At 37.7% G+C, this 24,426-nt stretch overlaps 1 protein-coding gene across 4 annotated transcripts in view; it reads right to left on the bottom strand.

Annotated features, from left to right (window-relative positions):
* Acat1 (Acetyl-CoA acetyltransferase 1) overlaps positions 1-20,807 on the bottom strand; it is a 66,720-nt gene extending 45,913 nt beyond the window's left edge. For 2 of the 4 annotated variants that reach the window (XM_083123784.1, XM_083123785.1), the window contains exons 1-5: positions 20,660-20,807; positions 13,655-13,801; positions 7,687-7,801; positions 4,937-5,130; positions 1,387-1,588 (exon numbers count right to left, since the gene is read on the bottom strand). In XM_083123784.1, the coding sequence (XP_082979910.1) occupies positions 1,387-1,588; positions 4,937-5,130; positions 7,687-7,801; positions 13,655-13,801; positions 20,660-20,704 (703 nt within the window). In that variant the 5' untranslated portion in view covers positions 20,705-20,807. Of the gene's footprint in view, positions 1-1,386; positions 1,589-4,906; positions 5,131-7,686; positions 7,802-13,654; positions 13,802-20,659 lie in introns of all 4 variants that reach the window. The other 2 variants (XM_083123783.1, XM_083123782.1) reach the window with 2 other exon arrangements.
* Between the last annotated feature and the right edge of the window lie 3,619 nt (positions 20,808-24,426).

Genomic DNA, 24,426 nt, shown 5'->3' with positions numbered 1-24,426 from the left:
AAGAAGAAGCGGTGCGTAGAACGAAAAAACAACAACACTGTTTCGTCACCAGGCTCGTCATAAACTGTGAGTGTGTAGGAAGAGTTGGGAGGGCGGGAGGGACGGGATGGTTTGGGAGGGAAGGTGGGTGAGGGATGGGCATTACTGGGTGGCCTTGTTCAGGCCAGGTGGAGTGATTGCACTCATGGCCGATATATAGGCCCTCTCCCATCTTTTGCGAACAGAGGTGTTGGCTGGTTTGGGTAGGAGATGGATGATCGCTACCCGGAAGCAGTCATTGAAACTGATGTTGTGGTGGTTGGTGTGGACGGTGACAGTGAAGTCCAGGTTGTGGGTGGAGGAGCGGTGGTTACTGATGCGGAGGTTGAGGGCCGTTGATGTTTCCCCCAGGTAAAATCAACACAGATGTTGCAGGTGAGGATGTAGATAAGGTTGGAGGCATGGCGGCAGGTCCCTTTGGAATGGATGGTAAATTTGCCAGTGGCCGTGTGCACCTGGAGGGTGTGAGAAGTGATGAGGATGAGGCAGGTCTTGCACCTGGGGCGGTTGCATTTATGGGCGGGGGGTTGTTGGATGTGTGGTGAAGGAGTGTTGTGGACCAGGATGTTTTGGTATGTATGTGTGTGTGTGTGTGTGTGTGTATATATATATATATATATATATATATATATATATATATATATATATATATATATATATAAAATACAAAATAGTTGAAGTGATTTTATTAAGTGTCAGATTTTATTTAATTATTGCTTTCTATTAACAATGATCAATAAGATTTCACACTTTATTAGTGCTGTATTCGAGTTTTATCTTCATTTTGTACATGTTACTATAAGGCTCGTATTTAGAATTATTTTTAAGGGGAGGGGGTAGATCAGAATATGTGGAAGACAGAGAAGATCAGAAATGATGTGAAGTTTACTGAATTAGGTTATTTTACATTGTTTTTCAGCAAAGCTGGTCTAATCGTAACGATGAGTATGAGCGATGATATGATGAAATTGATACTGCTGGTAGCCTTGAATCAATGGTTATACAACTGAAACTACTCAATATTGCAAACTGCAGACTTCTCGAACCTGCCTCTTTACACAAAAAACCCATTCATTTATGCAAGAACAAAATTGATTTTTTTACAAATTTGAAAAAATCATTGATGCTATGTTTTGTGGCTTCTTATAGATTTACATTTAAATATTTCATGGTTCGAGGGGGGGAGCCATGCCCCCCCCCCCACGGGTATGGGCCTGACCGAGTCACGGTATGTTCCCAAAGTCAATTACATATATCCCAGAAGCCATTAAAGGGAAAAGAAAAAGCTACACAGTAAATAGAAACCTCTCCTACATGTAACATTCTCTTGCATATTTTCAGATTTACCTTTCTTTGATAATTTCACTTCCACGAGTTCGTCATTAATAGCTTTACTTCCATACGCTTCTGCACTTCTTTTGTAGCTCTGAACAGCGTAAGTATCTTGATCTGCACGTGTTAGTCCAAACTTTTTAGCTGTATTCTCTGCACATATACCCATGTGAATATTGTTGTACACATCTGTCAGCCCATCGGCAACAATGCCATCCTGAAAATTACATTATCATACATTAGAATATAGATCACATTGAATTTCAAAATGTAAGTTACACACAGTCATGGAAATATTACCAACACTAATACAAGTTTTGCTTATATGACTAACATACATTATACTGCCCATTTACTACACAACTACAATCAAATACACTAATTGACATTCTAAAGCAACATATGAAATAATAGTAATTGGGGAAAATAAACTGCTAAAGCTTCCTTAGTTTACGTGCCATGTTGATTTCCATAGTGCTATATATTATCTGCAATCACTAATATCAGTCATGGATAATGACTCCAGGGTGGAAAGCTCAGGACCAATGTTAGTAACTTCATTTATCATGCCATTTTTATGTTGTAAATTGTTTTTGGACAAAATCATGTTCATCGTGTGTTTGTTTTTACTAAAGGAATATGTTTCTTGATGATTTGTTTTTTATGAGCATTGAGTCTTTTGTTATTTCTAACATTATTCTGCCATGTACTATTGTATCGATATTGTTCAAATAATTCAAGGCCAAACACACAATTGGAAAAACTTGAAAATGGTTAGTGAAAATGTTTTTTGTATACTTGTCAGATTTAAGCGAGATTTAAAGGCAAAAATGAATATAAAAGAAGTTATGTACATCTATCCATTTGATCCATGCTTTTCCAGTTGTTACAATAAATAATAGCATCACTAGATAAGATTTTCACAAACCATCTGCAAAATTTTGTCCACAGGGCCACTCTTAATGCAACATGTATGTTATAGCACGGTAGCGTGAGTTGCCTGTGCACCACGAGGCTCCCAAAGTAAAGAAACATGTGAATTAAATATGCTTCACAAGGTCCTGGGAGTACAACTAGCATGAGTTAAATATAACTCACGTGGCAGTTAACATGTTAAATGCGTAATGAAAAAAAAAACTTTACTTGAGCAAATTAGAGAGAAGGATGTAAAACTTACATTTACTGACTTTACCAATCATTTTCAACCCCTGAACAATGAAAAACTGTATTGTGTTTTAATGTAAGTACAGTATATTGCTTTTACACAGTTCACATATATTTGCTATTCAATTCAATTTATCTGCAGCACAAGTTGCTAAGTGAAAAAAAAAGGTATATGAGTAAATCTAAATATTCCAACATATTACTTTATGTATATAAAGGTAATAAGACACAAATTATTAACAACTGGTTTTTACTAGCAACCAGTGCACACATTGAAAGAAAAAGAGGGCACAAATAAATAAAATAAAAACATTAACTCACTGAAGGAATGTATAAAACATTCAAACTCAATGCAATTAGTTGCCATCATCTTAACAACAGACTTCATGTCTGATCAACCTGTAATTGTGGAAGGGTGCTCTCATACAGCGGAGAGATAAGTGGTACTGTAGCATGCTAAGAGGGACAGAAAGGATGGATCAAGTGATGCAGGAGGCTTCACCGATAGCACGGATGCATTAAGCTTGCACCACACAGGATCACTTGCTGCATCCACAAATGCGAGTTGGTGTACCTCCCCACATTCTTTACTGTTTGCATAAGACAGTAACTATTTTGGTTTGAAAACATTTGATGTTATCAACTTACCACGTCTTGAAAATGTATTATTCTATCCATAATTATGAAAATTAAACAATGCGAGACATTTTAGATGCTGTGTCTGCCTTGGATGAATGAAGGGAAAAACGAATGTCTTCAATCGGTGGAAAAAAAATATGAGGGGCATACTGAAAGTAATGCGCAACAATTTTTAAAAAAACAGAATTCATCAATACATGCAAACAAAGTAAATCACCACAAAATATAGACTTTACTGAACGCGTCGAGGTAGTGTGACATCATTAGCTTTGATCACGTGAGCTCAGTCAGTTGTTTAAAAATGGCCGACAGTGATGTTTCATTTCGATAACATGAGGAGATTGAATTCCTTGTTAAAGAGGGAATTCCTGCTGCTAAAATTCAGAATAGATTTCAGCGTGACTCCACAGAATGCAACATGGAAAGCCGAGGGGTGCATTCTGGTTGAATTTCTTGAAACTGGACAAACCATAAATTCTTGCCGTTACATCTAAACACTTCACAAGCTCCGCCGTGCATTGCGGAATAAACATCCTGGAAAGTAAATAATTCACACCCGCACTCTGCAGTGTATGCGAGCAGCTGGAACGGAGTTCTATCATAAGGGTATTTTGAAGCTTCCACAAAGGTGGGGAAAATGCATGCAAAGAAATGGAGACTGTTGGAAAGTAATGAAAAGTCTGTAGATTGTGATGAAGCATGTTTATCTTTAATAAAACCAAAACTTGGTTCATGAAAAATTGTTGCTCATTACCTTCAGCATGACCCTTGTAGATACGTAGATATTATCACATTTCACTTCATTTACATTTTGAGAAAAAATAACAAACTTTATCACTACTCTAATTTCAACATATTACTATTTACTGATGAAATAATATGTAGCATGATTACACCATACAAGACTGCGAGTTGTTCTATCTAGTCAAAATTTTATGATTCTATGAAGAAATACAATGTGTTGATACATATACTATAGTGCATACCACATAAAATAGAAGTTTGTTGAGGAAAAATACATGAGATTGCTAAACATGCATGGAATAAAATCCCTCCAAAAATATGAAAGTAGAAAGCCTTTGTAGCTCTCACACAAGCAGAATATGGGGTTCCTGTAAATATTCCAGCACCTACTCAAGAAATAGGTGGCTCATACTAAAACATGGCCATAAAGAGAGGTAAATCTACAAAGATGTGATCCTAAACTGAGCAGATGAAATGTTTTATTAATTTTCTTTATTTTACTTTGCTTTTTCCCACTTTTGGCTAATTGCAAAGGTCAAAATGAGTGATGATGTAATGAAGGGTCACTCCCAAAGAACACCCATGCCCAGGCCAGGATTCAAACCTGAGACTCCTGCTGTTATAGCATGCTGTGCTAACACTGCACCACGGAGGTCGCTACATCATGTTTGGGTTTTACTGGAACACTGCTTACATCAAGATGAAGCTGCTAAAATATTGGTGTATCAGGGTGCCTTTTTTTGGTGACCATTTACATTACAATTCATTACCAAAAAACTGGAAATATAGATATTTCCTGTGCAATGCATTTAAGTATATTTTAATAAGAATTCAGGAAAGTATACTTCTATAGATAATAACCTCATGCATAAGCCAACAGAAGCTTTCCTGCAAGGAAATTCTGACATCTACTTTACCATACTGCGATCCTGTCTAGCGGAACCTACTGGCAACAAGATCCCTACTTAAATTATAATATTTGTTTTACCACGGAGGAGTCCTGTGAGGTAGAACCTACAGATAAGCCGACGCCTCCGTAGGGGGTTGCGCCACGTTTCAAGTAGTATGGAACGTTGGACATTGATTCCATTCCCCCTGCCACCATCACTTGCTGATGGCCACACATCAAGCTCTGGGCTGCCATCATCACCGCTTTCATTCCCGAGGCGCAAACTTTGTTTACTGTCGTGCAAGGAGTTGAGTTGGACAGACCTGAAATTAAAAGAGAGAGAAATTTGCTTCAACAGGAAAGGAAGGGTCTAAAATTACTGACAAAAAAAATCAAATACTGACAAATTTATTTGTAACCTAGTGATAAATTAGTACCAAAAACCCTCCGATACCATTTAAAGATATGTTATCTGGCCTCCATATCTTTTTAGTCAGTCTTTACATTTTGAACATAAAACTGTTCTTTATACAGGGTTATTCAATTCATGTTAGTTGTCATCCTCCGTGGCCGTGCGATCTAAGGCACCTTGCTTTGGACGGTGGCTGCAGGACGGCATGGGTTCGATCCCGGATTCAGGCTCCGGGAATTTTCAGCCTGTGTATAGGGCCGGTGGCAACCCACCCATGTGAGGAAATTGGGGAGCTGGGGATACGTCGGGCAGACTCCACTGACTATTCCAATCCTGGTTGAAGATCTCCACTCTTCGAGGTGACGAAGGAAAGCGTGGGAGGGAGACTGGTACATAAGCCAAGGCCCTTCATGGGCTGTTACGCACAGGATTATTTTTTTTATATTCAAATTTAGTTACCTACAAATAAAGCTGATTAACTCAAAGTATTATTCCATTTGATTCAAATGGGGTTCTAAATATGCACCATGCCATGAAGTTTCATTTCTATGCTGCCAGAGGTCAGACTCTGTTACAGGTGACTACGTGACCAATAAACTAGTTGACATGAGTCTTACAGTGGTGCACAATTTATATTCGGTCCACATTGGGCACTGTTTAATTTCAATACCAAATTTGGACAGTATTTAAATTGATCCGGAAAAAAGGTTGCGGGTCCAAATTGGAATACTTTAATGATAAAAAGTTATTTGCAGTCCAGAAACAATTTACGCTTTCTGATTTTCTCTCCTGCACCGGAATTGAATTTATTTACAATTCCTGAACCTTTAACAACCCAGATTTTAAGCTAGCTAGGCTACCTGTGAAGTGTGAAAACCAGAAAATGCAATATAAAGTAAAATCAAAAGTCTATTAAGACATGTGATTAAAACAGGCCATTACAGTGAGAAGTATGGTGATTCACAGCTGTCGGCAAACCTGCTAAGTCATCTATGACAGATAATGAACACTTTCTACACTATGAAGCAGAAAAGTGAGTTGATGGGGTGGGTGTGCATATTTTATACACCCTTTGGGGAAATGCAAGCCGTACACCGGGGTGCCTACTTTTACCAAGCTGGATTGGTTGATGGGGGAGAAAAAGAGGCAGTGTGTTCGAGTGGTAGCTACCGAACAGTGTCTCCAACTTGTACAGTTTGTTGCCACATTGAGGATAGTCAACGGTTAAAAACCCATGGCCTTGCTTGTTGTATGGATTGGGATGCTAATGCCTACTATGTATCAAGCTAAATGTTATAAGAATTGTATGCTAACATAAGCATAACATAAAGATAATCATGTTATTTTTTTAAGCAGACGAAGTCTAAATCATTTATACCCAATTTTTTCCTGTTAATAGATAAAATATTGAGAAAAATTGCAAATGTAATATGTAATTCATAGGAAAATACATATCTTGGAAAGTATGTAATTAAAAATATTTTTTCAAGAGGAAAAGTTTTCTAAATCATTCCATTCTAACACTGCCATATAAAAAAAAGGATTTTTACTAATCAACGTACATCAGCACATCTGGTCTGTACATGAAAATATTGAGGTGTGAATTAGGAGTTCTGGGGTAGGTTACAGGAAATCAAATAATTCTGAATGTTTATAATTGTGGACCCAATGCTTTTCTCTATTCAGTCATGGCAATATTTAGAAGGGTTTTTTTAGGGTCCAACCCCACCACCCCGAAATTTCTGGCATGTTGGATTAATAGTAGTTCAGAAACCAAAATTTGTAACACATTTTCAAAAATTTTTTTAAAGCTTCAAAAAAATACAACTGGAAGACAATTCTAAGACAATCGGGCTAGAATTTTCCAACATTTGCAATTCCTGAAACTTGAGCAAAAACCAGTTCATCATTTATTGCAAGTTACAAAATAGCAGAACGTTTGATATTTTTTATTGTTAAGAACAGAAATAAAGATCATCTAGTTAGTATTGAATAATGAAATAAAAACTGCCTCAAGATTGAAAAATTCAGGTTACAGCACAAGCACCAGGTTATGTTCTTTCTTTTTTAATTTTTTACCATTTAATTCAAAGAATAACTGGTTGCACAGTTTTAAAAATGAAAAAATAAGTTTTATATGACTGGTCAAACAACAAACTTTATGACTAAAATTTCCCTCCAACTTTTTAAGCTTTTTGTTGAAAGTGCCAAAAATTTAATGACAAAATAACTATGCATTTCAGTACACACTGCATGAAACATAAAGAAAGAAAAAAAATTGCTGCATATTCACTCATCTGATAGACCGAGTAGGAAAGTCCCTTCATGGACAAAATAACAGCAATAATGATAATTAATTTTGGAATAAATTGTTTTATTATGAAATTTTATAATTGTTAAATTTTTCCTGGCTACGGCCATGTGTTCAACCATTTAGTATGTTGACATTACAATTCAATCTACATACCAGCAAACAATGCAGCTTGTCGGGCTGGAGCTTGACCTGCACCTGCCTGTAACACATTCCCCATGTAAACTTCTTCGATGTGTTTCTTCGGAAGTCCAGATCTTTGAACTGCTGCCTGTCGTAAAAAAATATATTTCATTATTCTTGTATTGACACTAGAGTTAAAAAGACAAATCTATTTTAAACACAGAGTACTGCCAATACTCTTACCAATGCAGACACTTAGATATTGTAAGAAATTTATACAGGGTGTCATTTTAATGGCACCCACGGACTACGGAAATGTGTAAAGGACATCAAAACAAACAACTTTTCTCAGTAACATTTTTCTCGGTGGTGCGTCGTTTCGGCGCTACAGTCGTTAAAAAAAGCCTGTTTTGCTGCCTGAATGCTGGCAACCACACACAACATTTGATTGCATTTGTGACGTCATATCCCGTCGTGAAGCGATGCGTTAAAGGGTTGCCAGGAACACACATATTCTGTGAAAAATGGCATAGCTACAATCAGCCACATTATGTACTGTAAAACAAAACGAGAAAACACGTTCTGTAACCTAACAGGAAGTAAACAAACGATACGAAAAATGGTAGAAAGATAATAGAATACAAGTGCAAGTGGTCATATCGAATTTTGTCTCAGCTTACATGTCAAATATTTGCAAATTTAGTTACCAAGTTGTCATCTACAATTTAGTCTTATCCACTTTGTCCTTTTGATACTAGTTGTCTGTGACACACTGAACAGATGACAAAATAGAAATGAAAGAACTCAAAATTTCAAAGGCAAGCAACACATAGGTTAATATAATGTATATTCAGGGTATTATGAGGCAAGTGGCAAAAATGGTTGAAAATACAGGGATATAAGTAGTAGTAATACAAGCTCTCCGACGACTGTGTTTATCTATGCACGGGATACACATGTAATAGTTTGCAACTGTGAACAGGACAGTATATTCGCTAGTGATTCATCATTAGATTGTTACTGTGGCTGTACAGCGGGATCCAAAAGTATTGCTCAGCAAATTGTCCATGACTATTTTCGTTGGTTTTTATCCTCATCCCACGTATTTTTAAGGACTATATTTTTACGTATACTGGTTCAGAGGTTGTAACCAGATTGTTTGGTGTTTTGTGTCAGTACTTGAAGCTCTCATGGCATAAAACAAAGGGAGTAAACGGGGTGATGGACAATTTGCTTGGTAATACTTAATGACCCCACTGTACGTGTCTTAGCCGTAATGTAACAACGTAAACCTCGGATACTTCTCTTATCAGCACAAACGTACCACATGGCATCTGGACACAAACCTGTAGATATCAACCTTGCAACGAGATTTGTAAATATTTGCCATGTAACTGGGCGTAAACAGCCACATGTAAGCTGTAAGTCCAATGAAATGTATTGTTGTTGATATTTGATATGTAGGTTGAGACAAAATCCAATATTGACACTTCATTTTCAATACGTATTTTTACCATTCTCATATCGTTGGTTCACTTCCCCCTTCCCCGGAGATGACTGCTGATCTTCTGACTGGTAGGCTATGATGTTCGGTCTTCTGGACGGGTTTCTCGCTTCGTTTTACAGCTAATAATGTGGTTGGTAGTTTGTCATTTTTCACAAAATTTGCGTGTTACTTGCAACCCTTCCGTATGCTGTTTCGCAGCAGGAAATGACGTCACAGATGCGATCAAATGTTGTGTTGGGTTGCCAGCATCCAGGCGGCAAAACGGTCTTTTTTGAATGGCTGTGGCGTTGAATCGACGCACCAACGAGAAAAATGTTACTGAGAAAAGTTGTTTGTTTTGATGTCCTCTATACGAATCTGTGGTCCGTGGGCGCCATTAAAATGACACCCTGTATAATTTACTTCCATTTTCAATAACCCCAACCATCTGAAATTTGCCTTCATTCAATCAGAAGTAAACAGACTCTGTATGTTGTAAACTTTTCAATTCATAACTGGCATGTATTTCTAAGTTAAGACCAGGGGTAGAAAATTTTCACGTCGCCCTCCCCCCCCCCTCCCCAATTTTCAAATTCACATCCAAATTATTATGGAAATTTCCATACTTTTTCTAAATAAAGAGTACAGTAGTGTTTTGTGTTTTCTGGATCACATGTATCATACAATCAGAATAATAAATTTTTTCCCTGTTGATAGCAGAATTTGAAAATCTGCAGCGATATGGTAGAGTCAGTCATATATTAGAATGTCTTGCATAGTTATTCATGCTGTCCTGTTTCTAGGGTAAAGGTATCTAGGTATATTTACACATTTGCTGAACTTCAAGTGTATTTTAAGGACTGCAATCAGCACTTCCGTCCCACACCGTGCGTTCTAAGGTGCCATGCTTTGGGCTTGCATAGGCATGAGTGTCCTGGGGAAGCGCAACAACTTCTCCTGAGATTTCGGCCTGTGTATGAAACCGGTTACAGCCCACCATCGTTAGGAAATTTGGGAGCTACAAATGAGTAGCATAACCCGGTCATGAAAACCTATCCCCGCGTTCATGTTGGAACGCTACACTCGATGGCATTACAATCTCCTGGTAATCGAGGTGTTCCGTGTTTGATTTTCGATACACAAAGGTTCAGATACCAGTTTATACAATAAGTCAGTTCCAATTAGACTGTCTGAGCATAAAGTAGGCTTTGGTGGCATTTAGGGTTAGGCACAAGACTCATATTTTAACAGTTTGATTAAAGCAAATAAAAAAATATACCAGGTGTATAAGCTTAAATCTGCTGTTTGCTCATAGATGGCGTTAGTGAGCGTATGAAGCTACCATGAGCACGCCATACCTGGTGTTTTTATGAGTTGGACATCTGCCAACACAAATCAGTGCACATCGTTAGCACGTGCAGACAACAACAGACAGTGTTCCTGTGGTAAGCATGTCTAGTTTTGTGCCAGAAAAAGAGCATATGCGGGAAGCTCTGCTTTTCTGCTTCCATTTGAAGAAATCGGCTGCCGAATCGCATCGAATGCTTGTGGAGGCCTATGGTGACAGTGCTGTATCGGAAACAACGTGCAGGGATTGGTTTCGTCGGTTCAAAGACGGCAATTTTGACCTGAGCGACAAGAAGCGTGAAAATCGGCCCAGGAAGGTTGAGGACCATCAATTGCAGGCTCTTTTGGACGAGGACGATACCCAAACGCAAAAGATGCTTGCCGAGCAATTGGGTGTTACTCAAGCAGCCATTTCCATGCGTCTACGTGCCATGGGAAAGGTTCAAAAGATCGGAAAATGGGTGCCGCATGAATTGACCGATCGGCAGCTGGAGAGACGCCAAAACACATGCGAAATCTTGCTTGCCAGACAAAAAAGAAAGTCTTTCCTGCATCGGATTGTGACTGGTGATGAAAAGTGGATATATTTCGAGAATCCTAAACGCAAGAAATCGTGGGTTGATCCCGGCCAACCATCAACATCTTCCTCGAGACCAAATCGCTTCGGCCGGAAGACGATGCTGTGTGTTTGGTGGGATCAACAGGGCATCGTCTACTTTGAGCTGTTGAAACCTGGTGAAACTGTCACTGCCCACCGCTACCACCAACAACTGATCAAATTGCACCGTGCTCTGTGTGACAAAAGACCGGATTATCAAGAAAGACATGACAAGCTGATTTTCCTCCACGACAACGCCCCATCACACACGTCAAGACTGGTCCAAAACTACTTGGAGACACGCAACTGGGAGGTGCTACCCCATCCCGCCTATTCACCAGACCTGGCCCCTTCCGACTACCATCTGTTTTCGTCGATGGGCCACGCCCTCGCTGAGCAGCACTTCGATTCGTATGCAGACGTCCGAAAATGGCTTGATGAGTGGTTTGCCTCGAAAGAGAAGGACTTTTTTTGGCGTGGTATCCACAAATTGCCCGAGAGATGGGCAAAATGTGTAGCTCGCGAGGGCAAGTACTTTGAATAAATTTCTTGTTGCTTTCTATGAACAAACCATGTGTTTTTCTGACTACAAAACAGCAGATTTAAGCTTATACACCTGGTATGTAAATATACATTTTTCAGTTTCTAATACTGCATATATGAACCTACTATGGAAATGTTTATTGAGTTTGTTAATGAAACTATAATACAACATTTCAGTAACTTTTCTTCCAGTGGAAATGAAACATTTTGTATGTACTCTATAATTGTAACTTAAAATATCAGCTGTCATGTTTATTTACAGTTTAATGATAATGACACTATTTATGGTTTAACATGATTAGTGTTTTGTATATTTTTCTACACAAATTGCTTACACTTTTTGCCTATAAAAATTATTGAATTTTAAATCAAGAAAAATTTAACTGTGTTTACAGTTTACATATTCATGTGAGCTTCACCCCATCATTACATATATTTTGTTCCTTTCTTAGAGCCTAATAAACAGTATTAAATGATTATGAGATTAATATATTTTCACTAAAAGTGATTCTGATATCTACAAAATCCTGATGTACGTACATTATTCTATAAATTATTTATTTCAAGTGATTTAAATCAACCCATCTTGCTTAACACTGTTGATTAAATATAACTACCCTTAAAATACGAGGGGGTACCAAAAAAAAAAAAAAACGGAATGGTGCTGCGCTGGGTGGAGCATCCATAGTACGAATTTTTCCCGCTAGGCAAGCATCGAGCAACTCATTGTGAGTTCAGTACACTCAGTGGCTTCGCGGGGGAAGGTTGTCTCTGGTCACGGTAATTGTTTTTCGTAAAAGCAGTTTAGCTCGCACCTCGTTTTTTGTGATGGCAGATGTAAGACAACAGCATGCGGCTGTGAAATTTTGTTTCCTGCTCGGGCAAAAAGGTGGCAGAAACTGTTGTGATATTGAACACAGCTTACAAGGACAGCGCTATGGGGAAAACTCAAGTGTACGAGTAGTTTTCTCGCTTCAAAAAAGGTGACATGTTGATTGTTGACAAACCTCGTTCTGGACGTCCGTCAACTTCCAGAACGGGCGAAAATGTCGACAAAATTTGTGAACTTCTGCTCAAAGACGGACGATGGACCATTGAAAAGCTGGGGACGTTATCTGGACAATCTTGGAGCTCGGTTCAGCAAATTTTAACAGAAGATTTGGGAATGAGAAGGGTCGCTGCGAAATTTGTGCCACCACGACAATGCACCTGTGCTACTCACCTGACCTCAATCTGTGCGACTGTTTTTTGTTTCCCCGAATGAAGAGGGACATGAAGGGACAGCAATTTGACAACATAGAAGAGGTGAAGAAAAAACTAGGAAGGAGCTGTCAGCCATCACAACAGATGAGTTTCCAAGAATGGAATCACAGATTGGACAAATGTATTAAGTGTCATGGAGAGTACTTTGAAGGTGATAAGGTTGTTTTGTAAAAAAAACATGGCTTTTAAAAAAAAATCTGGTTTCTTTTGGGTACACCCTCGTACTTTCCCAGATTTATAGCTATAAGTGAACAATTTTGTGTCAAGGGTAGGACAGACGAAACACTGCCTGTTTACTTAATCTCTGTGAATTGTCAAATGATGAAAAATAAATTATTTAACACAAAGAAAGAAGGTAATTGACCTTTGAATATTCTAGTTGAGGGGGAATTTATTTGTTCTTTGGTGTCACGGGTGGGACACAATTGAAAAAAAAAATAAAGGAAATCAAAAAGTTATAATAAACGAACAATATGTAAAATACCTTCTACCCTAATTATGTATAATACTCGAATTTTTATGTAAATGACAAATTTAGATTCTTCACCCACAAGATACGATAAGTTATAACATTGCATTTAATTTCAAAACTGAGATTCAGGGACATTTTGAATGACCCACATATATGCACATATTTTGTTTCTTTTTTAGTACATAATTATCCGTGCCCTATTAATAACAGAACACCAAATGTCAACAGTATCAGTGATGCAAATGCAGCACATCACTTACGGCATGAATAACTCGCTGTCAAAGTTACTTACATCTATGGCAATGGAACCAAGACGAGGAGCCGAGACGGTAGCAAGAGAGCCACAGAAGGAACCAATAGGTGTACGAGCTGCTCCAACAACGTAAACATCATCCTTTTGTATACTGCTGCTGTAACCTCTAATATACAGGCACAAAACCTACAAATACAGAAATGTTTCATCAACCAACCAACAAACTACAAACTCATATTTTCAGGAATGTTCAACTACAAATCTACTCTTCATGGCATTTTGTAGGTTTGGTTCGTATTACTCACAATTCCAGAATATAAAGGACGTTAAAAAATTTAATGTTAAAAACTGTACTTACGTATGCGAGTATGTTGTTCCTATTTTCCTTTCTTTAGAACTACGTTTGGGAGACTAACTATCCCCTTCTTCAGGTTCGTATGAAAAAAAACTAGGTACTTAACATAGTACCACGTCGAAATGTAATATAAGGATTGTGGACAATGGTTGGTGTGGATACATCAAAATATTATATCCCCGCCCCAGATGTATTTTAAAAAGCTCGTCGTTCACTAAAAACTTGCACAATTAACCTATTCTCATGTTAAAAACATTAAAAAACTAAAAACAAGTGTGTATCACTATATACAGTTGAGAAGAAAAAGCCATACCTGCAAGTTGTATATAGTGATACACACAGGTTTTTTAAAGTTTTTTAACGTTTTTAACATGAGAATACGTCAATTGTGCAAGTTTTTAGTGAATGACAAGCTTTTGAAAATACGTCTGGGGCGTAATGTATCCACACCAACCATTGTCCACGATCCTTTTATTACATTTCGACGTGGTACTATGTTAAGAACCTAGTTTTTTCATTTGAATCTGAAGAAGGGGATAGTTAGTCTCCGAAATGTAGTTCTAAAGAAAAGAAAATAGGAACAACATACTTGCATACGTAAGTACAGTTTTTAACATTAATTTTTTTAACATCCTTTATATTCTACTCTTCATCCACCATAATAATGAAGTCAATGGAAATAAATACAGGTGGCCTGTAAGAGACCCACTGGCTAATCCAAAAGCACCTATTGCATAGGCATACTACTTCACTAAACTACTATAGTGAAGTAATGCAGCCAGGGCCGGATTAAGGTGGGTGCTATTGATGCTGCAGCATTAGGCCCATTCCTGAAATAGGCCCAGATGAAAACAGACGAGAATTTTCTGAAAGCTGAACAGTTTTCTTTTGTTATATTAACCTAAAAATAAACCTTAGAATGAAATTTGAGCCTCAATTTCGGACGCCTAGACACACAGTTACTCTTATTCTTTGCGCTGTGACATAACTATAACGTCGTTGTGTTTATTGTTCACTGAAGATTTCAAGCATCAGGCCCAATTTCGTCTTAATCCGGCCCTGAATGCAGCCTTACTTTAGAACCACATGTGGACATTCAATATGAATAAGCTATATTGCTGACAGAGTATGTCACACGTGCTTTTTTTCCTTCCCTAACTTTTGTCAAAAATTCATTTCTAAAGCACATTACATGCATTTAAAATCAACACATACCATGTAAAAATTTCTATATTTGAGCACACATCATTCTTCAACGTGACAATGTAAACTTCCAACTAGTTTTGTGTTGGACTACTTCTAATGAAGCTAGATTGATTTCTCTCAAAGATAGAACACAACATGCTATCTTCTGGAAATATTGAATTGGTGTTTTAAGTCCACCTTATGCACAGAAAGGCTAATCGGGACTCGACCTACAGTTTAAAGTGGGAACCACTATGTGCTTCCACCAGGTATTGAACCTGGGACACCTAGTCTACAAGGAAATAATGTTACCACTATGCCATCGGGGAGGCACCTTCCAGAAATAATGGTCTGGTAATCTTCCTAAGTCAATTGGTGCTGGTGCCCCTTCATACACTCTCAACAATGTGGAAAATGTAACTTAGATCATAAAGATAAAGTCCCATACGAATTTTGTGTTGTTTTTAGATTGCTGAGAGTTATAGTGAGGTAATAAATACTTTTATGTGACAGTATTTATACCACCATGACTTGTTGCCAACCCTGTGCAATATGAGCTACATGTGGAGAATTATATATTATGTCCTGGGAATTTATTGGAAAGCAAGTTTTACATAGTTATGTTCCAGTTCATATTATACAAGAATCAGGTGTTGAAAGGTGCATCTTGCTGTGAAGTCAATGATCATACTATTGCATCAAATTTTCCTAGTGTCGTGTTGCTACTCTCCCATGTTACCTGGTAGACTGGCGGTAAACCAACTTTTATCATGTGCCAAAAAATTTGAAGTAGTCAGACTTTGCTTGCATTGCTGTTTTATTTGTATTATATCTAATTAATATGTAATAAATATAAAAAAGGAAAGTTAAAAATTTGTACTTACGTATGTGAGTATAGTGCTCTTATTGTAGAACGACGTTTCAGAGATTGACTATCTCTTTCCTCAGGTTCGTATAAAAACTAAGTACTTGGCATAGTACTGCGTCAAAAATGTAAAATGAGGATTGTGGTTAAGGGTTGGTTAGGGTACATTTAAAATATTAAGTTTTTGCTATTAGAAGTACGTAAAAACCAAGCCGTTCCCTAATAAAACTTGTACAGTAGACCTATTCACAGGTAAAAAAGTTAAAAAAGTTAAAAATCTAAAAAACCTGCATAAATCGCAATGCAACCTGCAGGTTTGGCCTTTCCTACCCAACGTCGTTCTACAATAAGAGCACTATACTCACATACGTAAGTACAAATTTTTAACTTTCCTTTTTTATATTCTGGATTTGTGAGTAACACGCGACAAACCTATAAAAAATAATATGTAATAAATATACACACTAAAAAGTTACAGTAAACCAGGTCAAATTTTCAGGATACGCTACTGGTTTCTACCATTCCAGCAGGTGATTTCCATGTGTGCTTGTCTGGTAGTGTACAGAACTGGAATCTGCAGTGAGAAGTGACTGCAAAAGTACCAGATTGTTCGTAGTTTTATGAAATTTAGTTAGGAGTGTTATGTTGGTGGTATTTCTACATGCATTTCAGCTCATATATGTGCACACAACAGTAATTAATTTTAAAAAGTGATGAACGTATTCTGATATGAGGAATATCATATGCACAGGGCACAGTTTCAGACTAAAATATCCTGGGCCCAAGTCCTGATTGTTTAATCCAAATTAATCATGGTGCACAGGCATTTTATGCCTGGTTTGACTTCTATTTATATCTGTCAACAAATACTTGGAGCAGGGCTCGATATTGAAACTTTCACGAAACTGAATGCTTTGAATGAAATTCCTTTCTTTAGAGTTCATACAGATAGGAGTAGCTAATTCTACAAGATGTTTCCTATTCTCATTCAATTTTTTGAGTGTAAAGCAAGAGGTATACAGAACAAATTTAGTGAACTAAAAACCACCTCAGATAAAACTTCCGGAACCATTTCAAGTTATGTCAAGGATATTATGTTTCATGTTATTTCAAGCTATGTTAACTGCTGAATATTTGTTTGCCACTCCAGGCCATAATGCAAATGTTGAGCGAGTATTTTCATTAATATCTGTACAATGGACTCATGAGAGTAATATATTTATCATAGAGTCAACTGATTTATTATGATGTTAAAGCGATTGACTGTTCACAGTTTAGTGACTAAATTTTGAGAATAATTGGTTCCTCTGAGCAGAACAACTGGAAACATGTGTAGTAAGAAGTGTATTGTTTAGTATTCATTACAAGTTTAGGCATTTTGTATGTAAGAAATCATGAAACAATCATTTAGAAAAAGAACAACTGAAAATGTGTCAATTTTACATCATTTGCAAACATGTAAAGTTATGTGTATTATTATTTACTGCAAACGATTTGTGCCTACATTTTAGGACAGCATGTGCTACTTTTCCCCTATAGCAGTGGTTCCTAAAATCTGCGCCATGGTGCCCTGCCTGGCTTACAGGGGTGCCACAAAATGTTCGGTACTAATTTACTATTCCACAAACAGATTTCTTCATTTTTACACAAGAAACTACTTACGGTAATAAGTTCCTGTAGCATTGTCTAACATCTGGAAGGTGTTTTCTGTCATGTGGGAATGTATCATAGCGGAAATTCATTATTTTTGTTGAAAATCAATTCTCCGACGCACACTAGCCTTTGGCGCGTACACTTTCATAGATTATCGCATGTCCAGCTCGTGTTTTGTCTATTGCAGGGTTTCCAAACATGACATTGTTTTCCGAAAAGATGACACGTCGTGGATGCATGGTGAAATTCATACCGGGTGTGGAAGATCCAGTGGATTTTGTAATTGGGTACTTGAAAAATGGGTAGCCCCACAAACCATTGACGGATAGCCCCACGAACCATTTCTGGCAAGGTTAGGTTAGGTTAGGCAAGCATAGTTCGTAAAATAATGCGAAGCAGCTTAAAAAAATCCACTTGAGTATTTTTTGGGTTACGAAGGTTGGAAACACTGCATCAACACAACACAAGCACAACGATCTACGAAGATGTACGCGCCATACTGTGTCTTACGGAAGCGAAAACAATTTATTAAACACTCAGAACTGTTACCATCTATTGGTTATATGTGCTTTCCAAAAATTCAAATAATATCTGCTAATATAATTTTTCTTTGAAAAAAAAAGGACATATTTTTTTGTGTACAGCTAACCACATACCCCAGTCGATTCTTACGGGAACCCAAGTGATAATCATGCAAAGGTAATTATGGAGCTATTTAAAATGTGTTGTGGTGTATTTTATTTATGATCATCCATCTATCTTTCGTTAAAACAAACTCTTATTAGATTATATTTTCGGTTATTATTAATAAAAAAAATGGGAAAGACTTAATATGACCGGACCCCTCGACGATTTTCTTCATATTTGACATACTCACTAATTGAGGCCTCCTAATCACGAATCTGAAATTAAAAGTTTTCAACGTTTAGAAATTGCAAAATAAGCGAAAATAAGGCATTAGTTTTCGGAATGGTAACCTTGATTTTCGCGAAATTTTTTGTTTCACAAAGAAATATATATATTCCTGATACTACCATGACACCAAATTTTAACTATGTTTGCCTAACCTAACCACACGTCAATGGTTCATGGGGCTAGTGCCAATGGTTCGTGGGCCTAGCGTCAATGGTTCGCAATTATTTTGCAATTTCTAGATCCTGGTACTACCACGACACCAAATTTTGGTAACAGTTCGTTATATTGGAGATACGTTAAAATTGGATATTTTGTGTTTCTCATGGTTTGTACTTACGAATTGTGTATTGCGGAACATAGTTCAAGGTGCCATTATGCTTATTACACGAAAACAAACTCAATTTGTCACATTCAGAGTGCTTTCTTTTTTTTGTTCCTTTCTTCGCTTCCGGAACACACAATATGGTGGGCACATCTTGACTCACGTTGTGGGTATGCAGTGTTTCAACCTTTTTCACCAAAAAATACCTACTATCGTGTTGGTCACCGGTGGAAATTATACACTATGCACGGTAGCTAACGGACAGCCCCACGAACCAATCACAGGTAGCCCCATGAACCATTTCCATAAGGTTAGGTTAAGTTAAGTTGGGTTAGGCAAGCATAGTAAAAAAAAAAAAGGAGTTTGAAACACTGACAGTGGGTTACGTCATCGAAAGTGCAGAGCATGCAGTTCACGTAGTGAAAGCAATGGCAATTGTGAGTCGGTGAGTTATATTTCTTGAAAAATACATGATTTCCCGGTCAAATAGATTCCACGATGAAAGAAAATACCTCGATGAACGTTAGAAACCTTAGAGAAACTCATTTCCGTGAGTAGTTCCTTGTGTAAAAATGAAGAAATGTGTCTCTGATATAACGAACTGTTACCCAAATATTAACTATATTTGCCAAACCTATCCAAAACTAACCTAACCACACGTCAATGGTTCGCAATTATTTTGCAACTTCTAGACGTTTCCGACAAATTTTAACTTCAGATTCGTCATTTGCAGGCCTCATTTAGTAAGTATGTCAAATATGAAGAAAATCGGAGAGGGGTCCGGCCATCTTAAGTCATACCAAAAAATGCCACTACACTTGCATACAGTAAAGAACAAAAAGGCTGGTTATAACATAGGCCTTGAAGCATTACAACCCCCTTTCTTAGCTCCATGATTACAACAGAGTAACTAAATTGGGTATGGCAATTAATTTTGTTAGAATTCCCCAATATCGGAAATAATTTATTATTGTCCTCACATCAAAATATTAACTTTTGTTCCAGGTAGTATGGTGTGAAGTACAAATGTTATTCTTCCATTTTCCCAAAGGTTTAAGGGACTCTGTTCCAGGTAACAGGATGTGAAGTAGAAAATTATATTTTTCACGGCAAGACGTGTGGCGTACTTGGTTTTGTAAAAACGCATTAACCTGAGAGCACACGACATTTTAAAGTGCAAGGCTACGAAGCAGAAATAAAGTAATTTCAGTTCTTCAAAAAACGTGTTGTTACTATTATACATGAAAATTAACAAACTTAAAGATAAAAAAAAAAGAAGTAAAGTGCGCTACTGTGCTTAGCACCACGGCATGAAAGCGTATAGGGGGTGTGGGGGTAACGCACCACACTTTCTTGATCCGGTCTTGAGTGGGGGTGATGTGATCAGCATCACGCCCCTGACCGCCATTACCCCCTAGGGTTTCCCCCAGGTACGCATGTAATTCGACGATGGGTGGGCGGCGGGGCCGCTCCCAACGTTCCCCCATACTATAATAGTACCTTAGAACAGTTCCCGGATTTGAACCGGCCGGGGATCGAACCTGGGACCTTTAGCATGGTTGTCAGACGTGCGTTACCGACTGAGCCACCGCGCCCACTTAAAGATAGAATACAAAAATCAGCAAATGTGTACATGGAAAAAAAGAATTCAAAGCTGTATTACAAATGTACAGTTTCTTCTAATGACGCGCCATGAAATTTGAAACACAGTAGAAACTTATGGCATACTAGCAACATTATAAATATTACCTTATTTACCCTTTTCCTCCTAAATAACATCACTACCCCCTTCATTTTGTTCTCGCTCCTAAACTTCTGTGATCTACCCTTAGCTCTGCCCCTTCGTTTCGTTGGTCCCGACACGTGAATTTCGATAGTTTCTCAATCCCTGACCTTGACTTGAATGCACCAGTGTTGCCACAATATGAGGGCACAATTTCCCTTTCCAAGGGGCAAACTTTCCCTTTTTGGACCAAATTTTCCCTTCACCTAAGCAAATTATATAATAATAATAATAATTAGTAGTAGTAGTAGTAGTAGTAGTAGCGGCATTATAAGTAGTGGTGGTGAAAGCAGAAGTAGTACGTAGTACAAGTATTCTGTTGAATTCGTTATTCTTTTGAATAAAATATATTTTTTAAAAATTTCAAATTTCAGTTTCATCACTTCCTGACCAGATATCCTGGTCAGGAATCCATTTAATAATAATAATAATAATAATAATAATAATAATAATAATAATAATAAAAATTCTTTATTCAGCGGGCGAGGTTCAGCCAAGGGCTGCTCTGCCACTTAACCCTTGTCAATATGATAATACATATGAGATGATATAAACTTATGGAGCAGTAAGCTAAACGTAAAATAATAATAATAAAAAATGAAGAAAGAAAAAAATACATAGGAATTAGTTGGATACAAAAAAAAGTGTAACTAGAAATACAAAAGACAATAGTAATAATAATACAACAATACAATTCCTCATAGTGAGTGACTTGATACCTTTAGTATGTGCCCCGACTCTGCCATTGTTCCATTAACAGCAGATCTTTTATTTTACCTTTGAAATATAACGGGTTGTTTACACTAGCGATATTTGCAGGCAATGCATTCCATGCTTTGGGGGCCGAAAAGGAGAAGGATGATTTGTAGGCCGTGGTAGAGTGATGGGGTAAATCGAAGTTGTTCCGCTTACAGGTAACATACTGATGAATTTCCCTACGGGAATGCATCTTCTCAAACAGGTACTGCGGTTTACCTTCTGTCAGTATGCGGCGTATAAAACAGAGATAGTGCAACTTCCTTCTGTTTGCCATGGTAAGAACCTGATTACTATTTAAGAATGGAAGAATATGATCGGATCTTTTGGCTTGAAAAATGTATCGGAAGCACGCATTTTGCACCATTTGTATTTTTTACTGAGCTTTTGCGAGAGTTGCGGGCCGTAAACATTATCACAATAGTCGAACAATGGGTAGATTAACGCTTGGATGAGTCTTAGTTTGCATTCCGCAGGGAGGAAGTCACGGAAACGATTCAGATTCCTAAGTGTTCCATAAGCTTTCTTACATTGCGTCTTTACATGTTCTGCCCAATCAAATATTTCGTCAAAAATCAGACCAAGATTTTTAGCAGTGTTATTCCTGACAATGGACAAATTGTTTATTTTGAGCTCGATCTTAATGGGCCCGTTCCGAAAGTCGCACGAGTTTAACGCGTTAAACGAGTTATGGTAACTGGCCGTTCCATAAGTGCTTCCGTGCGTTTCGTGAGTTTCATTATGCTGTCCCAAAAGTCGCATTCCGTGCGTTTCGTGCAAGAACGAGATTCACCAAACGCACGGGCCAGGATGCTGGTTTGTTCCGTGAAAATCGTCTGCTCCTTGCAGACAAAGCGCGTGCTGATGGATTCAAACTGCACTACTTCGGAAAATGTATTATAATTTTAACAGATAGCGATATGAAGCAACATGCACAAGATAAGTATGCCTTGACCGTTCTTAGAATGTGATTAAAATGAGTAACAGTGGCCATAATAAGAGTTTATTTTTGCCATAAGGACATCCCTTCCGCTGACGCCATGCGGAAACTTTCTCTAAACAAAACGCTGCGCCTGCGCTTTCGCCTAGCGTGTCCCATAAGTCTGTTAAATAATTGGTTTCACCAGATTCACGAGCCCAGTTATTTTCGTTGAATGCGTTCGTTTCGTTAAGACTTTCGGAACGCACCCAATATTTTTAATTAACGACCTTGAATAATTTGAACCAATGATCATGAAAGTGGATTTTTCTGGATTTATTTTAAGACCGTTAGATACACACCAGTTACTGACGATGTTCAAGTCAGAATTTAGTGACTGAAGCTTATGTTCCAACGAATCGTAATGATCTGAGAAATATAACTGGGTATCGTCTGCGTAAAAATGTGGAGTGAAGAATCTTATGACTTGGTGCAAATCTGCAGTGTAAAGGGTGAAGAGGAGGGGGCCTAATATCGATCCTTGCGGCACGCCTGCTTTCAGCGTTATAGGTTGAGACACGTGAGATGGTGAATTATGTAATACGACCCTTTGACGTCTGTTAAATAGATATGTTTGAAACCAGTTTAATGTTGAAGGAGAAAACTTGTAATATTTAAGTTTGGCTAATAATAAATCATGCTGCACAGTGTCAAAAGCCTTACTGAGATCCAGAAGTACTAAAATAGTGACTTGCTGTTTATCAATGGCATAGAGAATATCATCCACAACTTTAGCAAGAGCAGTGGCTGTGCTGTGTTTCTCACGAAATCCGGATTGCAGCGGGGGCAGTAAATTATTCGTGTTAACGTAGTTTAACGTCTGCGAATGTACTATTTTCTCGAGTACTTTAGATAGCACAGGCAAAAGACTGATAGGCCTAAAGTCATTGTAAGAAGTGACGATCTGCTTTTTCTGAAGTGGCAGGATTCGTGCTTCTTTCCACATTTCAGGAAAGACGCCACTGGAAAGAGAGGAGTTAATGACATGCGTTAGCGGAGATAAAACATAAGGCAAAGAAAGTTTGAGCATTTTAGTGCTGATACCATCTACTCCAAAACTATTTGAACGTATGCTATAAATAGTTTTATGTACATCTTTTTCAGTTACCTCAGTAAACTTAAAATATTGTTCAGCGGTGGAACAGGTTTTGTTCTCGAAATGCTTTATTTGCTGAGCCTTAAGTGGAGGAGGAATTTCAGATTCATTGCAAATTTTACCAAAATGGTCATTAACAGCATCTAAATCTTCAGTGGTACTTATGAGCGAGAATGTATTATCGTGAGACTTTTTGTTGTTAACAATACCCAATTGTTTCAACTCATTCCATGTTTCTCTCCGGTTTAAATTTTTTCCGCCAAATTTGAAGGTAAGGTAACATTTCTTTTCTTGTCTTATGACAGTTGTTGTAAAGTTCCGGAGTTCTTTATATTGTTGCCAGTCGCTTGGATTGTTCGAACGTTTGAACTTTCGTAGCGCGTTATCTCTGATTCACATCGTTAATCCTCATCCTTACTATTTATCCAAAGATGCATAAAAGCAACGTACAATACACTTAAGGGAGCAGAAGCAAGTAGGAATAGCAAAATAAATAAATAACATAAAAATGTGGATATCAAAATCGAAATTAACACAAACTGTAACAATGCAGTCAGATGACCTTAAAATTTCCCTGCAACTGTGGTATTTTTCATCGAAATTCCCTTTTCCCTTTTGGGTCAAATTTCGGTCCGAATTTCCCTGCAAAATAGAAATTTCCCTTCATGTGTAAACACTGGAATGCAAACAGATGTAATCATGCAGTGTTACCATCTCTAGTGGTTTTGGCACGGTTGCCACACTGTCTAGTTCAAGATCCAGCGTCGACTGCCAAATCAACACAGATATGTGCAATTTCCAACCTGACCATTTCCGATATTCATAAAATTTGGGGAGTTGAAACTATGCATGGAACTTAGTAACTATGAAAATTTTGAGTCAAGTGAGTCTTGTAACTTTAA

The sequence above is a fragment of the Lepisma saccharinum genome, chromosome 6 (assembly GCF_977018435.1).
Source record: "Lepisma saccharinum chromosome 6, izLepSacc3.1, whole genome shotgun sequence".
NCBI lineage: Eukaryota > Metazoa > Arthropoda > Insecta > Zygentoma > Lepismatidae > Lepisma > Lepisma saccharinum.
Note: the sequence above shows the minus strand (reverse complement) of the source record. Positions and strands in the feature narration are given on the sequence as shown.